Source organism: Myotis myotis, unplaced genomic scaffold, assembly GCF_014108235.1.
Source record: "Myotis myotis isolate mMyoMyo1 unplaced genomic scaffold, mMyoMyo1.p scaffold_m19_p_11, whole genome shotgun sequence".
Lineage (NCBI taxonomy): Eukaryota > Metazoa > Chordata > Mammalia > Chiroptera > Vespertilionidae > Myotis > Myotis myotis.
The window spans coordinates 39,634,458-39,660,061 of NW_023416315.1; the positions used below are offsets into that span (position 1 = coordinate 39,634,458).

At 39.0% G+C, this 25,604-nt stretch overlaps 1 protein-coding gene across 2 annotated transcripts in view; it reads right to left on the reverse strand.

Annotated features, from left to right (window-relative positions):
• CDK14 (cyclin dependent kinase 14) overlaps positions 1-25,604 on the reverse strand; it is a 531,041-nt gene that overhangs the window by 72,327 nt on the left and 433,110 nt on the right. For both annotated transcript variants that reach the window (XM_036328251.1, XM_036328252.1), the window contains 2 exons: positions 16,475-16,614; positions 10,492-10,635 (listed from right to left, as the gene is read on the reverse strand). In XM_036328251.1, the coding sequence (XP_036184144.1) occupies positions 10,520-10,635; positions 16,475-16,614 (256 nt within the window). In that variant the 3' untranslated portion in view covers positions 10,492-10,519. The remainder of the gene's footprint in view (positions 1-10,491; positions 10,636-16,474; positions 16,615-25,604) is intronic.

Genomic DNA, 25,604 nt, shown 5'->3' on the forward strand with positions numbered 1-25,604 from the left:
TATATTCAGTAGCTTATTGCTAAGCTTTTTATGCTGAATACAGAACAGAATAAATTTTCCACCAGTGTTTTCAGTAGGAGGTTTTAAGATTCCTCTTCACTGAAGACAGCAGTCTGAGGCAGCTCGATAAAACAAGCATTGGCTATTTCATAACAGCTTCATAAACTGTCTCAATATTTAAGAGAAAAGGCAAAGACATTTTGAAAATATGTTTTAACCAAAATCTGGATGCTAAGTAAACATCCTTTCGTGTTCAGCCAGAAAGACTTGCAGCTGTGGCATTTGTGACTTAAAATAACAAATGAAGATGTCCGTGTAAAAGATAAATGATACCATAAAAGTTTCTTATCAAAAGAAAAAAAAACATGTTCTGTTGCAATTTATGTAGAAAAGGGCTTTACACTAAGGCCCCTTGAACATGTAAAAATACTGGAACCTTTAAATTTGGAGTTCAGTTTGAGTACATACTAGGGCAATACTATTTTCTGTTTTGCCACCATATTCTCCTTTTACAAACTGCAGCTTCATTTTTCCTGTAAGGATATCTCTGTAGCTTCCTTTTGTTTGTAAATATGGCTACTGTAAGTTGCTGACTCTACGGTAAAATATCAAATTCTAGATGACATCCAGGCAGTAATGGAACTGGAGAGCTTCCTCCCCCATTAAAGAAAAAAAAAAAAACAGATTAAAATTTTAACATTGTACCCAAATATAATACAGTCATATTCTAAAACATACAAATATATTTCAACATGGATTAGATCTCAATCTCCCCAAAGGCAAATACTCTCCTCTGTAAATGACTGCATAAGAAGCAGGGAGCCGGGCTTGGTTGGCTAACCACAGCCCTCTTAGAATTCAGTATGCAACTGAGCTAGTCTTCCACACCAGCAGAGGAAAAAAAAATCCCTCTTATTTCCTAAAGTTGCCCATCTCCGTTTCTGTTGAATTGCCACATCGCCCAGATAAAACATTTGAGAGTATGTCAGCTTTAATTAATGTAACATGACCTGATCATTTCCACAGTTAAGAATAAAGAAGTTTGCATTCTTTAAATCCAAAGCTCAACCTGGAGATTATGCTAAGTGGCTTCATTCATAGTCCACACTCCGCTGCTCCTGTCAGAAGGACAGCATTTGTCCCCTCTAGTGATAAACAAATTATACATGAAATCAATTCCACTTCACAATCATTTTTCCTATTGGGTATTATCTTTCCTTCTCTGCTCCCTCCAGTTAAGCCCACATCCTGTAACTTGCTAATGAGCTGGGGGCTTTCTGTTCCAGGTGGCACCCCCTGCCTCGAAGTCATGACATTTCCCATTTCGAATGCTGCTGGCATTTTTCGACAGCTCCTGTTAACTAGCCTTTTTGACCTACGCTAAGAGGAACTCATCTGATCGAATCCTCTAGCCTGCCAATCATTCTAGCAAATGATCTTCACAGTCACTCCCAAGGCAGGAATCGGGGGGTGGGGGGAAGAAAGAAATGCGAGTGAGAGAATGAGGGAGTAGGCAAGCCGCTGCCTCTGCAGCTACCTAATGAGAATACTTTAAGTCTCCGAGGCAGCTGAAACACTGAAAAACTGGTGGGAAAATTAGGACACAACTGAATGCCTGGCTCTGTAATTACTGATTTCTTTCCATCCTGAGATCATTTCGAGAGCAACACCTCTGAGATGTGCCAGTTTCTAAAGAACACAAGAACACCCTACCTGACGTGGAGAAAATAGATGTATTTCTCCTGCCACTATCAATATGCAATTCCCACAATCCCTCTCTGTCAAACAGCAACCTTCGCAGAATTAATTATGTGCTATAAGCTCGTTAAGTGTGCATTTGTAAACTAGGGGTGATTATCATGTTTGCCACAGTGAAGGAAGACCTCCCCCCACCCCACCTCAGGCATGTTTTAAATGTTACCATTATTTAGGGGTGTTGATTTATGCTCATTTACATAAAAACAAACAGGTATGGTTGAACATGGCACTGGGCTCAAGGAGGATTTAACAGTAAAAACATGGGCATTCTTATTAATGAGGTAAAAAAAATTTTCTCTTCTAGATTTTCTTGCTGTGCAAGTTATTTGGTGGGTTCTCAGCCCACAGAGTAGCTCAATGATGTTAGGAAGAAAAATCGGGTATATGGACCTTTGACAATGGATCACAATTCTAGGTATCTTAATAGAAAGTAGATTTGTTGACCAAGAAATGATACAACATAATCATTACACCACTCTATGTAATAATGTAAAATAAATACTGTACATGATTTAATTGCACATGATAATCACACATCTTTCCCCATTTATAGTAATTAGACCAATAGTCCCATTTACAGTAATTATTATATGTAATTGAGGACATTTTACTAATTGCATTGAAAATGATAATCCAGAGCAATTAAAAATCCAAGGGCAGTATACATAAAGCAAACTACATTAAAAGAATGGTGATAATTTAAAGAAAAAAAATTCACCCCAAAATGGAAGTTAACAGTCACAGTATTTTTTAATATATATATTTTTAATTTTTAGAGAGAGAGGGGAAGGGAGAAGGAAAGATAGAAACATCCACATAAGAGTAAAACATCCACTGGCTGCCTCCTGCATGCCCCTACTGGGGATTGACCCAAACCCAGGCATATTCACTGACCAGAAATCCAACATCAACCTTTTGGTGCACAGGATGGTGCCCAACTAACTGAGCCACACTGGCCAGGACAACAGCCACAGTATTTGATTCCATGCTTGACATATATGGTGATATTTATTATGAGTTAAATTTCCATCAACTTCTCCAACTTTTGTATTTTTTTTGTTTGAGAGTTTGTGCATTATTTCCATAGGTGGAAAGCAACCCTTTGACTAATCTATGATGCTATCCTAGCAATTATTCTATTGGCTGTGTGAGCATATAGAGTGTGCATGTTCGTGTGTCTGTGTGTATGTGTGTAGGAAACAGCTATCCAAAATTCCAAAAGAGACTTGGTAAATTATTCATTTGCACAACTGATTTGATGTTCTTAAAAGCTTTATTTCATAGAAGCATCTCAGTGTATTGCAAACATTTTGTTAACTATCCTTGTAATAATTTAGCTAAAATGTTTAACTTTGTTAGACATGAAATACATTTGGGTTGAGCTTTTCATAACATTTACTATCTTGTCTAGAATTTTAATGTGTCTAAGGCCCTGAACCCCTGGCTTTTGTCCCGGAGCCCCAGTGTGCACCCCTCCCTGACCCCACTCCCCATTTCTACCCAGACAAAGCTCCCTCGTGAGGACTACCTCAGGAGGAGTGCTGAGCATCGTGGGACAATGGGAATAGTCTCAAGCTTCTTTTTGCCTTCCCTTCCCGACATTATCATTTAGACATTGTCCTCCATGCATTCAAATGTCATCTCAGACCATCAGCCCACTTCAACTCAAGCAGCCTCCTTTCATGCTCAGACACTTCTTAGAGTATCCGCAGACCACAAAGACTGTCTAGTGGGACTCAGCTGCTACCCCGGTATTAATAATACAATACAGTGCACTTAGGGCATAGCCGATTCCCTCTGTACCCTAAATTCTTAAGACTCGCCATGAAATAAAAAGGAAAATCGAGCACCTGAGCTGATTGTAACTGCTTGCTATAATCTATGCGACTGCTAACTCCATAGCAGTGTGGCCAAGCACTCCAACAGACATCTTGCTTACTAGCCGCATCACATCCCGTGTCTACCATTTTTTACAAGAAAGCTTCACTCATATTATGCTGCTGGCTAAACAGTCCCTAAGAAATTAATTTGGGTTTTAAAAAGACAGCGATATAAGTTGCAGTTTTTATTCATAACTCCCTCCCCCCCACTTTGAAAGCTCATCTGACTTAAAACACCGAATCACAAAAAATAGCCAAGTTTTGAGCATCCATGGCTGATGAACCAATCTGTGAAACATAAAACGCTTCTTGTCTTTTAGTCTTTTTGCTTTTAAAAACTCTCAATCAGAGAAGGGAAAAGGAAAAGGGCAAAAACTATTATTATTTTTAGTTTTAAATATATCACTCTGAATTCTTTTTAAGAAAAACACACTGAAATATTTAAAGGCAATGGAGTGTCATGTGAGTTAAAACAATAGTTTAGAAAAACAATGTGCATGTGCACACATTTGTGCGTGCCTGTGTGTGTGTGTATGTGTCTGTGTGTGAGAATAGCAAATGTAGTAAAATGCAAACATTTGGGGAAAATGGGGAAAGGGTATCAGGAATTCTTTGTACTATTCTTACTATTTCTGCAACTTTTCTATAAATCTGAAATTATGTCAACAGAAAAAAATGAAATGAATGCTTAAAAATGTACTCTGGATGAAGCATGATATATTTAACTTTACTTCCACTCTGCTTTGTCACATTCCCAGGACATAATTAAGCAGATTAGGTAGCAAAGGCCTTAGAGTCCTTTGCTAACCCCTTCACAGGGTTGGTGGTGATGGTGCAGAGCACAGGGAGAAGTGGAGAGGCAGAGAAGGGAGAGGGAGGAGAGAAGAGACAAACTTACTTAGCCTACTAATTTGCATCGGTTTAGAGGAGACAACAGACTCTCCAGGGTAGAGGGAAACTAAGGAAAGGGGGTGGAGGTAGGGCAGGGAAACTAAACCACATTCCAGCCTCTTCTCAGCATTCTGCATTGGTGGTTTGAAGCACTGTCAATTTCCTGAATAAGATGTATTTTTTAATCTGCAGCAATGAAGGGGTAATGACAAAAACCAGGGATTCTTTCAGATAAAGCCTTTAAGAAACACTGAGGTTTGTTTCCCCCTCTCTCTGTTGTTTCCAGAACTAGTCTTGTCAACCACAGGAGACAACAGACAATAAAATTGTAGTCGTTTGATAGGAAAAAAATTTGCAGGTTCATGAAGAAAATAATAGTTCTTACAGAAAAAAAAATCAGAAGCCTTCCTGCTGCTGAAATAAAGTTAGATCCCAAACTTGACTTTCTTACATTGTGATAAGTACTGATTGGTAGTGTCTCCTTTTGTGACTAAAGTTGTGAAAATACAACATGGCTTAAAAAGACCTTTAGTCTTTTGCGGAAACGTCATACTGTTCTCCACAGTGGCTGCACCAGTCTGCATTCCCACCAGCAGTGCAGGAGGATTCCTTTTTCTCCGCATCCTCGCCAGCACTTGTCGTTTGTTGATTTGATGATGATAGCCATTCTGACAGGTGTGAGATGGTGCCTCATTGTGGTTTTGATTTGCATCTCTCAGATGATTAGTGACTTTGGGCATGTTTTCATATGTCTCCTGGCCTTCTGTATGTCCTCTTTCGAAAAGTGTCTATTTAGGTCCTTTGCCCATTTTTTGATTGGATTGTTTATCTTCCTTTTGTTAAGTTGTATGAGTTCCCTGTAAATGTTGGAGCTTAAACCCTTATCGGTGATAACATTGGCAAATATGTTCTCCCATGCAGTGGGCTTTCTTGTTGTTTTGTTGATGGTTTCTTTTGCTGTGCAGAAGCTTTTTATTTTGATGTAGTCCCATTTGTTTATTTTCTCCTTAGTTTCCATTGCCCTAGGAGTTATGTCGGTAAAGATATTGCTACAACAAATGTCTGCTATTTTGCTTCCTGTGGCTTCTTCTAAGATTTTTATGGTTTCCACAAAAACTAAAAATGGAACTGGCATTTGACCCAGTAATACCAGTTCTAGGTATATATATCTCAAGAAAACAGAAACACCAATCAGAAAGGATATATGCACCCCTATGTTTATAGCAGCAAATTTACAATAGCTAAGATTTGGAAACAGCGAAAGTGCCCATCAGCAGACGAGTGAACTAAAAAACTGTGATACATCTACACAATGGAATACTACACTGCGATAAAAAAGAAGGAATTCTTACCATTTGCAACAGCATGGATGGAACTGGAGAGCATTATGTTAAGCGAAATAAGCCAGTCAGAGAAAGATAAATATCACATGATCTCACTCATTTATGGAATATAATGAACTCCATAAACTGATGAACAGAAATAGATACAGAGACAAAGAAGCAACGAACCAACTGTCAAACTATAGCGGGAAGGCAGGAGAGGGTTGGGGGGTTGGTGGTAAGAGATCAACTGAAGGACTTCTATGCATGCACATAAGGATAACCAATGGACACAGACACTAGGGGTGGGGGTGAGGGCATGTGCCGGGGGTAGGGGAAGCTGGGGGGAAGTCAGTGGGGGAAAAAGGAGACATATGTACTACTATTTGTAATACTTTAAGCAATAAAAAAAGACCTTTAGTCAAAAATATCACACAAATGAGGATGCTGTTACTCCATGAAAAGTGGAGTGCCCCTTTGTACTGGCTGGTTTCCTTCCTTGGTAGTGGCCAGGCAAGGTACCTTCAGACTACACAGCGTGCTTCAGCCCTCTTCTGAGGGGTTCCTTAAGTAAAGGTTGGCCATCTAGGGCCCAGCTCAGCTGACTGGATCAGGGCTCAGTGCCTGACCAAGGGTGGTCTAGTCAGCCAGCAGCTTCTGGGGTGACTGAAAAAACAGCCTTGCTCTCTACTGCACAGTGATGACGACCCCGATCAGAACTGCTTCTGAGGAGGGACTGAGCCTGAGGAAAAGATCTCAGCAATACAGAAAAAGAGACAGAGAAATGACAATGGGCAGGATTCCTGCATAAGCGGAAACAGGTCTGCAGAAACCAGGAGGTGAGGAGAAGATGAAAGGGATGTGAGTTGATGCAGCCACAGAACCAGTGAGCTGCCACAGTGTCACAGGATAAAGGAGAGAGCAGGTGGGTGTTTCTCCAGGAGCAGTTACCAGGGTCCAGATGGCAGAACGAAAGCTCCCGTAGGATTCTAAGGGGCACTGAGTGTTTGCGCACCTATGTGGACTGTCAGCTTGTTCTGCCTTACTCCCCCCTGAGCAATCTCAACAAAGACCACCATTAGCTGAGGAAATCTGTGTCTCCTTCCCCTAAAATAGCCCACGCCCACTTTCTCCGGGTCTCTCCTGTTCCTGGGCATAGCTCTTTCTGTCCTTCTCAATGGTCCCTCTCTGTCCCTCTCCCTCTGCTACCTACCTCTTTCCTCATTTGAGAGTTTCTCTTCCTCAAACACTTTGAGCTTCTCTTAGGTGGCTATCATCTAGAATTGACACAAATTTATACTGATTGAATCCAGTTTAATGCATTCTGTTTACCTGGAAGATTACTTTTAGTTATTGCTTGATAACTAAATCAAGCAGAGAGAGCCTAACCCTTTTTTTGTCTCATTGTCATATAATACTTAAATAATGTTGATTAGCAAAGATAATACTCTATAAGGCAAGGAGAAGGTCACCAAAATCTGCATGCAGCTAACTTCTTACACTTGAACCAAATACAATTTTTTCATGCACTAGACAGACAGATATTAAATCTGTACTTATTACAAATTTAATAGGGTCTGAAGACCAGCTGATTCACTGAAAAGAGATGTACCCTAATGAGCACATATCGTTTCAGAAAAAAATGTGAAGACATCTGTCTAACAGATTAGAGGCCACTCTTATTCCTTGTATTCAGCAAAAAGAGAAGTAGACACTGTCTGTTTAGAAAAACTGGAAATTAAGCTCAACATAGGGCTGTGTTTGGTATCAGGGTATGCAAATGTAAGTGAATCTACTGGCTGTGGTATTCAACATAGCTTCTAGTCTTTTCCTTGGGGAAAATTTATATGCACACTGAAGGCTCCCTCAGACATTAAGAGGATTTTACTCTTCAATGGTGATAAAAAGTGGGGACAATCTATGAGATCTTGAATCTGTTAATATCTTTAGAGGATAACAAAATGCAGAAAGCACAGTCTTTTGGTCACCTGGTGGCACTAGCCCATGTTCAACTCAGGTAGTGTTTGGTTTTTCTTTTCATTTAATTTGGTCGCAGGACCCTGAAACCAAAATTGCTTTCTGCTTGCAAAGGAAAATGCTTCTCATTATCCCGTTTATGCAAATCCAGGACTATTAACTAAATAATGAAGTGACCTTCGCATGCAAGTACAGAAACAGTTTGGCGTTGAGGGACTGGGGAAAAATTAGGGCCTGAAACACTGCTGCCTATCAGTCCTCGTCATTTCAAAAACAGAAGAGAATCAATGCACTTCCCTCCGGTTAACTCTCAAGAGAGATGGGGAAATGCTGACCTTAGCCTAGTCTTAGTCTATTAGGGCCCCAACCTTTCCCCCCTCCCTCTCCTTCCTAATCTTTCTGGGCTTTACAAAGAATTGGGACATTGGAGGAAAAGTTAAAATGCCACATCCTGCTCTAAACAGTTAATTCATCAAAAACAAAATTAAAATATAGAAAGTTCCATGTTTTTCTCTATGAATACCTATATTTATGTAGATTTTTTTTGCTCAACATGTCTATAATTTGATATTCAACTATTGGTCAGACTAAGTTCTTTTGTACAGGATGTCTTAGGACAATATATAGGCTATATATTTTTTATCTCTAAGATGGCCCCATTTGATTAAAATTAAAAACCCACTAAGGGGAGAAATTAAAATGATTTCCTTTTCTGCTGACAGAAAACTCAGAAGCCAGTTTCCATGCAACTTTTCTGAGAAAAGAAAAATTAAGATGTTTTCTTAATGTAATGTTTAATCAAGCTGAGGTAGTTCAATTTGGAAAAGAACAACAAAAACACTGATATTAAGGCTTTACAAGTTGATGTAAAATGACAAAATTCATAGAGAAGATATTTGTGTTATCAAATAATTCTAGAGGAAGATCTTCTACCATGCAGATATAACCTTAAATTAGTTTAAAAAATATACTGCAAAGAAAATACATTTTAAAAGGCTTTTAAATACTGATGATCACAGTTCTGAGCAGCTTTTAAAATTTCTTTTCAATTAATTTTTGAATCCTCACAGGCTAGGCTTGTGTTCTGTAAGTTTGATTTGATTTTACAAGGAGAAGCTGACCTCATCTACACATGTTCTAACAGCTTTGACTGGCCAGGCTCAGGCTGGAGAACTCTCAAAAGAGCAGAGAAGAAAGAACATAGCCTTGCAATTGAAATTCAAACTTGCTTGTGTGCATGTGTGTATGGGAGAGCAGCCCAAATAAAGTCCACTTTTTGTTTTGTTCTACTGAATTGGCTAAAGGATTTATAAAGCCAGGGCCCTCATTATGGTAATGTAGGTTAAATACTTTAAGTCTATGCTGCAACCTCATGCATTCAAACCACTCTCAGAACCAGGAGGTTGCTGGTCAAACACTCAGCCCCACTCTTTGTCTGACCAATGGAAATTCAGAATGGCAGCACAAACGCTGCGGGGCAGTGAAACTGTGCTTCTAGGTAACTGCATCCAACAGGGAAAAATAACCTGAAGTGTGAAGGGTCTCACTCCTACCCACAAGACAAGGTGGACAATTTAATTCGCTCTCTTTGCCAGGCTGACAATGCAGCCTGTTAACCCCTTTCCCGTTAAGAGACAGAGGAAGGAAGAGGAGCGCCAGCCATGCTGTGCCCACCCTCCAGTTCACTAGAACACCGAATTGCTGAGCATCCACATGAGCAAGGAACAAACATGGACTAGCGAATAAGAAACTTTCCCCCAGAAAAGTTGGTTCTCTATTTGCTTGAGAGTGTTATGTGACGTTGAAGGAAAAGATGTGTATACACACACACACACACACACACACACACACACACACACACACAGGCACAAAATTCCCCAAACCCAGACACTTTCATCTGGCAATAAAAGAGAGGCACAGGCATTTCAGAAGCTGCTGTCCTATGTTTGTTTCTGTGAAGCATGTGCGATGACGGGGACAGGCTGACAGGCCCAGCGATGGCCCTGTTTAGATTACGCTCCTTATCTGCAGAATAGTGGCAGTCACAGTCCCATACAGGAAACAAAGGGACACTTCACCCTGATAAGGTCTGTACCAGGGGCCCGGCAGGGATCAGAAATGGGCGACGTGGCCACGTGGCAGCTGAGCAACGCCTAGAGCACATGTCCTTCCCGAGGCAGGCGGCCAGCATTCAGTCAGACTCACTCACTTCCGGCTGGATTGTGAGCATGGGATGGAGCTGCCGATCTTTCAAGAAAAGCCAGAAATCCAGACATTGGGTAAAATCTCCCCATTTTAAAATGAGAGCAACTGATTGAAAAATAAATTGTGTGGGTCAAACAAAGCAGGTCTGTGGCTTCGATTCAGCCCAAGGTTAACCTTTTTCTCACCTCAATGAAGAATGTGTGAATAGTTAGAATGGTTTGCTTCTGACTAAATGGCTTGTTTCAGACCATATGAATGAAGTACAATTTTGGTTAGAATCCAGAAATGCCTGAAAATATGCAAATGACTGACTGCACTTCTCCTCAGTAGAACCGGGGGTGAATGCCATAATGAACATAAGAGACTTGTCAGGTGGGGAAAAACCTGAACTATTTCACTTAAAAGATCTATTTGACATCTACTCAATATTATTTTCCAAGGAAAGTGGGCCATCTTACCTGTGCTCTCTTGAGAGCGCTGTGCTCATCAGTGCTTGCTGTTTGATAGACTTTTGCCATAACTATTGTTTTTCCCAAAGGCCCGCATGCTTTCTCCAGATTCTGGCTGCAATCTTACATTTGGGACGGTAAAAATAGAAGACACTGTGGACAGAATGAAAAGTTGCCATTTATATATTTATCAATGTATTTCTTATCTTCTTTTTTAATAAAAATGGATATTGAGATACAATTCTGGAGGGCTAGCACACGGAACATTACAATGTATATTGGCCTTTGAAAGTCAAGTAATCACAGCCCCACTCACATTTACACAGACTTACACACATATGACAGGACAGTCTGCCTTCTCCTCAGAATCACAGCTCAGTTGGTGAAAACAACCTATTTTTCCCTTTCTTTGTGCTGCACTTTCATCCATTCATTAAAGAAATATTTATTGAGTCCCATGCTGTCTTAGGACTCCAGAACCCTGAAGTGCACGAATCAGTAGGAAAAAAAATCGCTGTTCTTACAGATTCCATCTGGGGAAGACAGAGGAAGACTATCAGACAAATATAAACTATCAACTGGAAGTGAGTGTCATGATGAAAAATAAATCAAGGAAGAGAAATTGGAAATGCTGGGGTAAAAGTAGATACATTTAAACAGAGACCCAAAGGAGGTGAGAGGACAAGCCACACCTACCTAGAGGAAGAGGAAGTACAAATGTAGAAAGGGGAAACAGGAAGAACTGACTCTCAGGAGGTAAGAAGAGAAACAGGCAAAAAAGTTAGGAGGCTATTGTAAAAATACAGGTGACAAGTGGATAAAAAAGCTGTGGTACATGTCTACAATGGAATATTACTCATTCATAAAAAAAGAATGAAGCCTTACCATTTGTGACAGCACTAATGGACCTACAGGATATTATGCTCAGTGAAGTACAAATTTGTCAGAGAAAGACAAATACCATATAATTCACTTATATGTGGAATCTAAAGAACAATATAAATGAACAAACAAAACAGAAACAGACTCACAAATGCAGAGAAACGACTACTGGTTGCCAGAGGGGAGGGGAGCTGGGGGACTGGATGAAAAAGGTGAAGGGATGAGAAGATTGGTAGTCACAAAATAGTTTCAGGGATGCAAAATACAGCATAGAAAATAGACTCAATAATATTGCAATAACTATGCATGGTGTCAGGTGGGTAGTAGAAATATCAGGGGGAACACTTTGTAAAGTATATGATTGTCTGACACTATGTTGTGCACCTGAAACTAATACAAAATAATGTTGAAAAAAAATTGAGAACAAAATACAGGTGAAAGAAGACAACCAGTGACTTGGAACACAGTGATATTGGAGAAGGGAGAAAAAGGGGTATGATTCTGGATATAGTGTGAAGATAATACCAACAGAGTCTGTGGAAGAAGTGAGTATGGGTGTGACAAAAGAAAGCTTCTGAGAGAACCTTTATTCACTGGAAGAACAATGTTGCCATTTATTGACAAGGGGAAGACTACAGAGGGAGCCAGTCTGGGGGAAGAGCTGAGGAGTTCAGTTTTTGGAATACTACTGGTAAGTTTGAGATGCCTCGTAGGTGGCCAGATGGAGCATCTGGGTAGTCAGGTGGATATGCAATCAGGGGAGGTGGGACTGGAAATACAAATTTGGAAGCTGTCAATGTGTAAATAATATTTAAATCATGAGATTGGATGAGATCATCAGGGCTCTAAGGAGTGAATATAGATAGAAAGATGTGAGGACTAAGCCCCAGGGCACTCTAACAGTGAGAGGTCTGGCGGATCAGGAGAAATCCACAGGAGCCTGGAAAGTAGAGGCAGGAGGAAAGCCCCGGGAGAGTCCTGTCCTAGAATCCAACGGAAGGAAATGTTACCCAGAGGGGAGGGTGGTCAACTGGGTTGAATTCTGCTGATGGATCAAGATGAGGGCTGAGGAAAGGTCAATGGATAGAGACTTGGAAAACAGCGGTTTTGGAGTCTTAGGGGCAAAAGCCTGGGTCAAAAGGATCCACAAGGGAATGGAAATCTAGGAATTACAGGCAGCAAATATATTTAAAATGGTGTATGCTTGTTTTACTTTTTAAAAGGTGACATGGAACTACCCTGGCACAATGCTGTTTTAGGGTAATATCTAGGACATATTTAGGACTGGGTAGGAAAACCTGCAAACCTTATAGCTGGAAAGGTCCTTAGGGAGCACTGTTTCTCTCAATGAGAAACTGGAAGTGCACAAGAATAAGAAACTTGGCCAAAGTTGCCGGGCTACTTAGTGGAGTTGATGCTAGAATCCAGGAGGTCTGGTTCCCAGTTCAGGGCTCTTCACACTGCACCAATTTGTTAGGCTGTTTTTCACTGCAGATCAGAGTGCTGTGAATGAGCAAATGAATGTAATAAAATCAAGGCCTTTGCGCTATGAAGTGTATTTTGTTCATTTACTTTGACAAGGGTAGTTCAGCTTCAATAATTTATGTCACTTGATAGTATACACAGGAGAATGCCCTATGGTGTGTTTGGGAAAAGTAATGAATTTCTTCTAAATCAGCCTCTCATTCACTTCCCTGCAATTAAATCTCTGTGAAGAAGTGGGGCAAGGCTGTTGCGGTTTCAGGACAGAGGAAGAATGACAAGGTGCCACCAGAATTAGCCAGCTTTAACTGCAAGATCCCCAGGTAACTGTGCCATTATTCCTGCTTGATAAGTTTGTAATTCCTGCCTCACTGGCACACTAATACATTACTTCTAAATTGTGGTATTATGTAAACTGATGGGGTTTTAAGGACTATTATAATAAAGAAAGGTACTCTATTGTCATATGTTCTTCCAAAGCAAATAAGAGTCTGACATAAGTAAACAACTTCATCTTTGTATAATCCATGAAATGACTGCAGTGCTCTATCTACATAACCAGGGCTCTGACCACATTCGATAGTCTTCTCTCAGGGTCTGATACATTATAGTGGCCAAGAAAGCTGGTGCCCACTCTTCTCCCTTCTGTCTGGTTTCATTTTCTGCTTGCATAACTGTTTTTCTTTTGTCAACATTATTTTTAAAAATGCTATCTTTTTGGCCAAGTTCCTTATTCTTGTGCGCTTCCGGTTTCTCATTGAGAGAAACAGTGCTCCCTAAGGAGCTATCTTTTAAGACTGTGAGTGCCCTGGACTGAACTGTGTCCTCCCAAATTCGTATGTTGAAGCCTTAACCCCCAACATGATGGTCTTTCGAGATGGGGCTCTGAGTAATAATTAGGGCAAGATGAGCTCATGAGGGTGGGGCTCTCATGACGAGATTAGCAGCTTTGTAGGAAGAGGACATGAGAAAGAGGTGACTCTCTGCCATGTGAGCAGACAGCACGGTAGCTGTCCACAAGGCAGGGAGAGGCTCTCACCAGGAACCCGATTTGCCTGCCCTTTGAACTTGAACTTCCCACTTTGAACTTGAACTTCCCAGTGCCAACAACTGTGAGAAACCGTTTTTGTTTAAGCACCTCCCCACCCCTTTGACTATAGGAGCCTGAACAGACAATGCAGCGAGGTGCCTGGAATCGATGAATCTAAACCATCACGTGCTTGCTAAGACGATCCATTTATTGGTTCTGTAACACATCTTCTCAGACGGGCCTCCTACCAAATCTCCTTGAAAAGGAAGCAAGCACAGGAGGGTACTGCCAGCTCTACTGCCATTGCCAGCTGGTGAACTTTTACAAGACTCCATGCTAATGCAAAACTGAATGTTAAGAATTCCTAAATATAGTCTGCAGAACCTCAACCTAGATAACAGTCACCAAAACCAGTCATTTCACCCAGAAGAACTAGTTCCAAAGTCTCCTCCAAAGTCTCAGAGTGCTTTGTTTTGTAAACATGTGTATAGGACTACCACGTTGTTCAAAATGGAAATGACTATAGTATTTAATACTGGGACTATTCTTTCTTGGGACTGGATTTATGCATCATAATGATTATCTACTAGACACAGAAACAGCATTTCTGTAACTCAAAATTGTTACCAGAGGCATTTAGCAGAATCATGCTTTAAAAAAAAATAATGATTTCTCATCTTTATTCTCTCCCCTTCAAAAGGTTTCACTCCTCCTGATGTTTAACGTTATGCAAAGATGTGTTTCTGCCAATGAATATCACCTTATGGTTATGCTGCTGCAAATAGCCTGCTGTGAGCTGATAAAGGGATTAATGCAGCCAAAATTCTTAATCTGTGAAATTACAAATTAAATTCTCATATTAAAAATACCACCCTGAGGTATTTTTTGTGGTTTTAATTCCCCTCTGGTGTTCTGCATACACTGTGCGTGCTAATGAGGGGGACAAGGCTGTCTCCGCTGGCAGCCTGCTGCCGAGTGATAATGTGGAGGCATTTACTTCCTGATAGAAAATGGATTTAACCACTGGCTGATAAACTAAGTGGCAAGTGGGTAATAAGTCCATATTAACAGAAAAGTAGGACTACAAAATTCAGAATTCATAGACCATCAAAATCCTGGCTTAAACTCAGTCATCAAGTCAGATGGGATTGAGATGTCACCAAGGAGGAGTGATATCAAGCTACAAGTTATACTAAAAAAGGGGAAATAAACCATTTTTTTCAGTATAAAAGAATGTGCCACCAATTCATTATTTTTCCACAGTGATCTCATCTTAAATTTTTTTAAAAAATAGGGATAGCTGTTGTCATGGTCAGTGGGTATACTTTTAAAAAGGAAGTAGTGCAGAACATAAAATAAATATGTAATGTTTTTAAAAATTTACAAAGCTTAGGGGGAGTAGTGGATTATATATCTATAGTCACTTTAGGGTAAAAAAAAAGGAATTCAAATTAATTGTGGGATTATAAAAAATAATTTAGGGTAGGAATACTTAAGAGCAGTTGTTACTTATGACTTAGTTCCAAAATAAAAGGGTTATTGCTGCCAAGGAGAATTTCATACAACGGGGGAAACGTCTAAAGTTCAAAATATTAAAGAAATAACTAGGTATGTTCATGGTAATTGATGTATATTCAAGGGTTAATAAGCACATCATCAATATCTATGCATATATACAGCATATTAATTTTCAGGCAATCAGAATGAGAAAAAATCTCTCTAGCTGGCATGTGGAAAGAACGTATCACCATTAAACAAAAATGGGTTTGAGTGTTTTGCGAAATTTCACAAGAATTCTGTTTCACACTTTGGAAGAAAGATGAGATCCTCCCAGCCATAAATCCTCCCCCAAATATTTAAAAATGTAATTGAAAGAGGCTGTGTAAATATGAACACTTTTGTAAAAACAAAACAAAAACCCACCCAGGAATGTGTTTTGTTTGAAGAGATCTAGAGAAGATCTGTCTGTATTAATACCAAGAGCATTTGTAGTTAAAATGAATTATGTCTTCAGTTCTTACATGTCAATTCAGTGCATTAGCCAACTGCCAACTCTACTCGTCAGCTCACTGCAGAGCAGCCCTTTTTAAGGTTATTGTTACAACCAAGATGGTCTCTGAGAATCAAACAGAAATGAATCATTCCTCCTCTGTACTGCAGCCAGTTAAAAAGTACTGTATGCATAAATATGTAAATCATATTTTCCCTTTCCTTTATGACTGCTCAGATAATTTTTTTGGACACACACATAATCAAACACAAAGACATGCGGCTGCAAACTGCAGAGCAGAGATAGCAAAAAAGGAATCCATTTTCTTCCTGTGTCTGGTAAGCTGGCGTTTGAATGGCAGGATTCCACTAAATATATACACACAACCCCCCTTCCCCTCTGTTCTCTCTCTCTCTCCACACACACACACACACACACACACACACACAAATGTACATATATGTATATAGACACACACATAATATACATGCAAGCACATAATCTTACACATGCATATGTAAACATCAGTCTCTCTACATGTATGTTACACGTAGATGCTAAAATGATGTCCCTGCTTTGATTGGATGTTGTGGATTTGTCCTACTCACTATCAGTCAGTTCCCATAGCCGTGGGGGCAGGTCACTAAAATATTCGTGGCTCAAGGCAGCCTGTGCTGATAGTCTGTTCTTTGGGGAACATTGTAGGAGTTTGGAGGCCAGATCCTCTGCATAATTCACATAGCTGAGCCTGAAAACATAAGCACAAAAGAGAGAAATCAGGCCATACATGAAGAGTCACTCAGTAAGACATAAGGCTCACCCAAATTTTCTGGACTTATTTATCCCTGGCCAAGAAAACAAGTTAAAATTACCTGCTGAAAATAAACAGAAGCCGAATGCATGTTGGTTCTTAGAGTATCTGTTACGCTAAACTAACTGGCTTTTACTCTTGTAATCTTAGTCTCATTAATTTAAAATATTCCTACTATAAGCAAAAGGTTGATACTGGCAGGCTAGAACTAGGTCCAGAGGTAGAAAATTTCAGACGATAATTTATCAAATAGTTGCCAGAATTTGTTCATAGGATCTATGTACTGCATACACATCTGGATACATTTATAGGAAAATTAATACAAAATAACCAGGAAAATTAAAATAAAACTGCTATTAAATTCTCTAGTTACAAATGTTACTTTTACCTCTAAGAATTCACATTTTCTTACATCGAATATAAAATTTTTGGAATAAGTACAGTCAAATGTCAACAATCAAAATATTAACATGCAGGTTAACAAAGGGGATATGCTTAAACCATATGGGGCTGAATCAATTCAAGATGACCTTTAAAACAACAGTAGATAGAAAATATGTCTCAAGATTACAAAAAAAAAAAGCAGAGAAGTAAAGTCTTCCATGTGGTACAGCTTTCAAACGGGCAGCAGACCACACAGCCCAGCCCAGCCTTGCTTTTCATGGAATCTCTGTTTCACTGCTACATACAAACAAACCTGGATAATTAACATAGTAATAACAAAAGTATTCCCAATAATGGCTACCATTTATAGATAGTTGAACATGTGTCAAGCCCTCCTGCACTCTCTCATTTATGACAGTCCAGTAAGATCATTCTGTTCCAATCTGGTAACAGGAAGCTAAGTGGGAGTCTGAGAAGGTCGTGGGTTTCTCAATTAGAAGGCTGAGCGAATTCAAATCTCTCCAGAATTATAACTCTAACATGGTTAGGAGGATGTAGAGTACAGCACAGAGAATATAGCCAATAATTTTGAAATAACTATGTATAGTGCCAGCGGGTACTAGACTTATCGGGGGATCATTTCCTAAGTTATATACTAGTAAATGTCTAACCACTTTGCCATACACCTAAAACTAATATGATATTGAATGTCAACTATAATTGAAAAATTTAAAAAGTTAAAAAAAGAAAGTGCTTTGTATTTGCCATGCTCTTGGATTGTCTCCAAATTAGAGGCTTTTACCCTCGATTTCTGTGATTCTGCAACAAGGTTCAATAAGTACAGACTCAGAGGCAGCCAGAAGACTGTGCAGAAAGTGGCATCTGCCTGTGGGTATTTGTTCAAAAGCCCTGAGGCTAGTAAACACACAATTAGCCTTAAACAACTTTCCTCAAAGACCAACAACTCTCCCCATTCCCTCCTCAAGCAGCTTTTTAATATCGATTTTAAATTGTTGTGGGGGCAGAAGAGGAAAGGAAGCAACAAACCTGGGTAGAAGAAGAAAAAGGGGAAAGAGCAAAGACCTTCTCTCTAAAGCTTCACACATGGAGCGCTCTTAGATGGTTCAGTGTTTGGCAGCTGCAATGGCTGTTTTTAAAATACTGATCAGTGGATTGGTTTTAAGTATGTCTGCCTGGCAAAGGGAAATGTGTCCACAGGAGAAGGAGGCATTGTCAGATTCTCAGATTTCTTCCTCCCCCACTTTCCTTTAAGAGGGGCCAGGGCCATCACAACTAATCCTTCCTCTTCCTAAGACACTTTTCACTATTTTTAAAATATCAAATGCAAAGTTTGAGATAGGTACTTTATGTTAAAAGTTGCACTTACATTGCATGTAGTTTATCCTATATAATAAAAGGGTAATATACAAATTGACCCTAACAGCAGAACAACTGGGAATGACTGGTCACTATGACACACACTGACCACCAGGGGGCAGACGCTCAATACGCTCCCACAGGGAGAGCTCTGCTCAGCCACAAGCCAGGCTGACGGCTGCCAGCACAGCGGTGGTGGCAGGAGCCTCTCCTGCCTCCTTCCAAATGCACCTTAGGCCTGCTCCCCTCTGGCAAGTGGACATCCCCCAAGGGTTCCCAGGCTGTCAGAGGGATATCTGACTGCCATCTTAGGCCCATTCCCCTGGGGAGCGGGCCTAAGCCAGCAGGTGGACATCCCCCGAGGGATCCCGGACTGCGAGAGGGCACAGGCTGGGCTGAGGGACCCCCCTGAGTGCACAAATTTTTGTGCACTGGGACTCTAGTCTATAATAATAAAGCATAATATGCTAATTAGACCAGATGTCCTTCTGGACAACCTTCCAGATTAAGCCCGGGCTGCTGGTGGCCAGAGGGAAGCCCGGGTTGTGAGTGCCAGAGGGAAGCCAGTGCCGGCAGCTGGGGGAAGGAAGGCCTACTCTTGTATGAATTTTGTGCATTGGGCCTCGTGTGTGTGTGTGTGTGTGTGCATATATATATATATATGTATATATATATACATATATATATGTATGTGTGTGTATATATCATATATATATATATATATATGTATATATATATATATATATATATATATATATATATGTATGATATATATACTGGTGTCCATTCTATATAACTTTGATAAAATAAGACAGTGCCAGATTGAGACCAGATCTGAGTTTTAGTCCTGACTCTGTTACAAGAGTGATGAACCAGTGTGCAGTCTTTACAGAACCAATAAGCCATGAATGAAGCATGGTTTCACTATTTTGAAGATTTATATTTGTAGTTGTATTTTTGTTTTTTGCAATAGATTGCTGGTCACTTTTAAATTTTATGCATATGTACCTAACTACAGTGGGGCCTTGACTTACGAGTGTCCTGACTAACGAGTTTTTCGAGATACGAGCTTTGAGTTGCAAGCTAAAATTCAGGTTACGAGCCAGCTTCAGATACCCCACCGCTAGTTGGCGCAGCGAACCTCACAGTGAACGCCACAACATCAGCCCAGCATCACGTGTCTCACTCGTTCACTTTAAGATTTGACATACGAGTAATCTGAGTTACAAGCTCCGTCACGGAATGAATTAAACTCGTAAGTCAAGGCCCCACTGTATAATAAAATCACCAATATAAGACAATTTCATTTCTCATCTCCCAAACTGAGCAAACTTTAATAATGTCGATGAAACAAACCAATGCTTATTTGTGACATTCAGTTTATACACAAATTATAGAGTATACATATAAAATTTTAATTTAGAAAGTTTGCTATTTCCTCACTTGCATTTCAAAAACCACTTTTATTCCAACTCTCCGCATGCGTTTTCAACATCAGAGTCTTTGTGATCACCAGAACCTTTGAGCCCATGCAAGGTGTTTGAGACATGAGACTTCTAAGATATCTTTAGTATTTGAAAGTTATACCCCAAGCCAAAGGCATACCTTATCAGAATGCCATAATGATTGTGGCTATTGTTTGCAGTCTCCCATTGTGACGGCAGGTTTTTAAAAATTTTCTTATAATTCCATCAATTTTTGTTTTACATATTCTTTAAAGTCGAGTAATTAAGTACATAATAATCTAACACTGTTATCTCTTCCTGGTAAATTAAGTCATTAATCCTTCTGTAGTGACCATTTTTATCTTTAATAAAACTTTCTGGGCTAAAGTTCATTCTTTTTCTCATATTAATTTAATATTTTCAGGGGTTTTTTAATTCAATATTTGCCTGGCATAACTTTGGTGACACTTAATTTTTCATAGCCATAATGTTAAGGTTTATCTTTCATAAATACTACACAGCTGGGTTTAATACTTATTCAATTAAATAATTCCCATTTTCTAAGAAGAAAATTTAGTCTATTTACATTTTGTGATCACTGATATATTTAAATTACTGCTACCATCTTAAACTTGCATTCTATTTCCACCTACTTTATCTTTTCTTTTTCTGTCATTTTTTTGGATTTAATTTTATTCAACATTTCCATCTTCTGTTTTAGAACTATATATTCTATTTTTATGTTTAGTAATTACTTTCAATTTTTTTTTTGCATTTCAATATTTATTTAGATGTTTAAGTTCTCACAATGAGTTTTACAAGCTGATGAACACTGACAACGTATTTTTCCCAGAGAATTATAATCATACATCCAGACAATATAAATATATGATTGAGTTAATATTGATGCACACCACCATTTTATCAATTACATAATAATACAAATTGTAAGTATACAAATTAAAAGTCACACAGTTCAACAGAAATATAAAATATTAGATATATGTTCAATTCATTAGCAGAAACTAACTTCTGTTTCATAGGGCATATTCCATACCTTCTGCACAAGACAAGCAAAATATTTTGTTAAAAATCCTTTAATAGCTCACTCCCACTCTTTTTTCAGGCCCTCTCTTTTAAGTTGCACCCCAAAGTGCAAACATTAAATTAGTTCTCAGACGTTTCGTCTGGAGACTGTAAAGATATGTGCTTCTGTACGATGTGGATTTTACATGAACTTTTTCATCAGAGGTCTGTGATTTTTCAAAATGGAGGTTATCATAGCTGCGCAAAATGAGATTTATAGAAAGACTTCAAAAAATCATCATAAACTTGGTCAAAAGCCAACAAAATCAGCGGTTACACAAACCTGATGTCTCCCGTTTTAAATATGGGAGCTATAAACATAAAGTAGCAAGCAAATAGCCACAGAAGCCCTACTGTCAATGTTTGAAATGAAGGGATAAACCACAGGCAATCTACACTGGTTTTCATAGTTCCTAGAATTTTAATTCTGTATGATATTAAAAACATGTAAGTATTGTGCTTGGCATTTCAGCACCCAGGCTCTCTAAATTTCTTACCTTCTGCTAAGATTCTGGCATGGAAATAGATTTGAAGGAGACATAATACTGCATGATTTCAGGAAAGGTCAATTGATAAAAGTGATAAGCATGTTTTAAATGCTGAACAGTGAGAATCTTTTGCTAAATTTCCAACTTGGCTGATCATAATCCAAACACAGAGGCTGAAATTCCGCCAAGCGGAGGCCTGATAAAACTGCTTATCAATGCTCCCAGGATAGCTTCATTGACTTATCCTTCACCAAGCCTACATTTTGGCTCATAGTTATGATAAACTGGGTCCTTTCTGAAGTTCCATTTCCAAGGCAATTGAATCCAGCAGCCCAGTTTTATTGACTGCAATGGTAATGTCCATGACTGCTGGTATCTATGAAGTGCAGCTGGAATTCAGGACAATACTTCTAAAGTTGCTTTTTTTTTTTTTTTTGAAAGCTCCACTCTACTTTTGTTTTATGAACTGGAACACATGTTCATATTTCATTCCACCTTCAATTAATGCTAGGGCAACAAGCATTAGAGCTCTCCCAAGACCTATAACACAACAACCAGATTCTTCAAGAATCTTCATCTTTCCAAGGCATAACCAGTCGTCAAGTCTGGTCGGAGGCAGTGCATCATCAAATGGCCAATCCAGAACCTGGCACCTTCTTTCTCCTCAAGATCAGTGTTGTAAGTTGCTTCACATAGTCTTACTATTGTAGTAATGCCACACAGTTTAAGTTCCTCTATAAGTTTGTTTAAGGTTGTACTGGTTGGACTGTCTTATGTATGACAGGGTTGGTCCGTCCATTTTGAGCCATACTGATTTATTAAGAAACACTTTATAGGATTATGAAATAATTGAGACAGTTGGATAGAAAATTCAGAAGTAAGTCAAGAATGATGTAAAGAAACTGAAGTCTACTTCAATATACTACACTTGAAATTCTCAGTACTTCGAGTATGAGGTTGGGAGTAATGGGAAGGGAGATGAACCTTCTAGAAAACAGCAGTAGCTCTTTCAGTAATGAGGAAATGGAAAAGATGTTCCCTCAGGTTTAGCCCATCTAGGTCAGAACGCTTGTAAAACACTTTCCCAAATTTAATTCAGTCCTCTTGTGTCCTCGTCAACCCCTCTTATGGAGCTTCTTGGTGGAATAATAATGAATTTCTACAGTTTCATTTGTCTGTATAAAGGTTATACTGGGTCCCTGGTAATAATCTCTACCGCCCATCAGAAACTTAATAAATATTTCAGCAAGACCACAGAATCACCCAATATGTGGTTAGCACCCTTTTTGGGGGTAAGTTTGGTTTAGTGTTTTGGTTTTGCTTAACCCTCAAGGATATCAGAAGAAACATCCACACTTTATACCTTCATCCTCAGTTCCCTAAGTGAATGGCTCCTTAACTTTTTAATATTTAACATTAACTTCTTAGAATTAAACTTTATCTTTACCATCTTGCCAAACAATACAAGAATACTGGAACACGTTAATTCTGATGACACTAGTCCCATCTCTCATGTTGTTATTGTCTAATATTTTATTTCCATTTTCTATGCTTTTAATGTCACAGATGAAACGGTTACTGTTATTATTGTTCAGATTTACCCATTTATAATTTATTTAATCATCGTAGCTCCTATGTTTCAGATAGTTTTCTAAGATTTTTATTTTTGGTATCTGAAATACAGACTTTAAAAGTTCTTTCCATGATGAAAGAACTTGGTGGCAAATTCTCTATTTTGTTTTCATACAGCATGATCGTTTGCTGGGGGTTAATTCTAGGTTCAAAGCATTTTCTCTGAACTCGGAAGATACTAGTTCATGGGCTCCTGTTGTCTGTCTGAGAGCTCTTCTTTTCCTCCTCAGAGTTCTGCTATCTATGGAAGGTGTTCTTTGGATTTAACCTGGTTGGTATTCAGTGTTTCCTGAAGTTGAGGCTTCATGTCTTTAATCAATTTTGGAAAAAAATCCCAGCTGTTACTTTTAGAATATTGCCTTTCCCCAATTCTTGCTCTTTTCTCATTTTGTAACACCAACGTAATGCCATCTTATTAAATTTTCCTTGTCTTTACTCATTCTTTCATATTTTCCATCTGGTGGTCCCTCTGTCCTCCATTCTAAGCAATTATCTCAGAGCTATCTCCCAGTTCCACTAACTCTCTAATCAGTTGCATCTAATATACTGTTTTCACTATTCATTTTTGTTCTTATAAGTTCTTTTTAAGTCTTTGACAAATTCACATGTTCAGTTTTGATGGTTTCTGGTTCAAGTTTTAAATGTGCACAAAAGAGGGAGACCTGGGCTAAAGCCAGGGGAAAAGGGCTACTTCCTATGAGGGATGGTTCCTGGGACAAGGTTGGGACGTGGCATTTGTTGACTGTTTGCTCAAGGACTGAGTATATCCATTGTCATACCTGCAGAGGTTTAACCTTACCTGAGAAACATACATTTTAAAAGTACATAATCATTTTTGAGCACAGACATCTTAAGGTCAAGTTCTGGCCCTTAAGGAACATCTTCAAAGCATACATTCCCCCAGAGGATGTCATTTTCTTTTTTTCTTTTTTTAATTAGTCCTTCGCTTTTTAACTGCATGTTTTTTGCTTTTTGTGTTTTGTTTTGTTGTTTTTTTTTACACTGTTCCAAAAGACTCTCTCAATAAAGTGTCTGCTTGTATAACAACTAAGTTACATTTTGTTCCCAGGAGTTGACTTGTAAATATCTCTATAAAAATCTTCTATAAAAATCTTGGGATTTATTAATGTTTTAGCTCATGAAAGCTGGATATCAAGGGCAGAGGTGTAGTAGGTTCAATTTACTTATGAAAGCATTCAATAGAGATACTGAGTTTTATGTAAAAGCTTAAGAGGAAATAAAGGGGAACAAAAACTTCTAGAATATTCCTCACTTGCATTCTATAGTGGGACAGAACTACACACCCTGTGGGTCTGTGTCTGAAGCATGAGCGTGTGCTGTCTCTCTGAGTTGGTAATACAGTGGCCCGGGATGAGTGATGTGGAGGGTCTCTCTCTTCCCCCTTTACTTACTGTCACACTCTTTGCAGAGCAAAGCCAGGGGGCCACGATCCTTTCATTGGACAGTGCACGTATTGTCTCTGTAGCAAAGTTGCCAACATGGGCACTGGCCACTGGATCATACAACAACTGATCTCTTGAAAATGATTGAAGAAGCCCGCCCACCCATAAAGACAAGTCTGACTTCTGCCTCGACTGTACTGGACAGACCTGTCAGATGCCTCACTCTTTCTTATCTTTACATCAAAAGCAAAATGGTCATTTAATCACTTTCTTATCAAAGCTTTTGATGTAGAGGGAGGACTGTGGTCATAAAACTGCTCTGATGGCTTATTTTTAGAAAATAGGCTCAAATCTATTCATTTTGCAAAGAGGGGTCAGTAATTGGTCAAACAGAACATGAAGGGATTCCCTGACATTGGAATAAACTCGTGGGGAAAATAAAGACCAATATAAGGAAAGGCTTAGGTCTGTGAAGTGAAATTCTCTGTTCACCGGAGAGGCAAGACTCTTAGTTACATTAATAATGAAGAGACATAGAGTAGTTTAATGCTGAGACTTTCTTTGTCAATGCACTGTTGTAAAAAACAAAATTAATGAGATTCCTCCCCTCAAGGTAAACAGATAATATTTTATTAGTTTCCATAAATAGATTGTGTTTTGTTGTGCATAGAAAATTGTCCAATTCTCATTTATTTATTCTAGTGAAACTATTTAACGATACACTCTCCCTGGCAGACACTCATTCCCATAATGGTCAGTCTGTCACTTGACTGTCAAATGCTATATAACGGTAATGCTATTTGCAGGGACCTCTACAGTGTACAGAGTGCTTTCATATGCATTATTTTATTCGATCCAGATACGTAAAGGGTAATACTTACAAAATGGGGAGTATCCAGATTCTGACTCTTAAATTTTAGAGTCCGATGCAATTTCACAGATCTAGAACAAGTGCTCCAAAATTATATATGTAAACAAAAAGACCCCGAATAGCCTCATCAATATTGAGGAAAAAAACAAAGTTGGAGGAATCACAGTATCGGATATCAACTTGTACTCCAAAGCCACTGTAATCAAAACAGCCTGGTACTGGCACAAGAACAGGCATATTG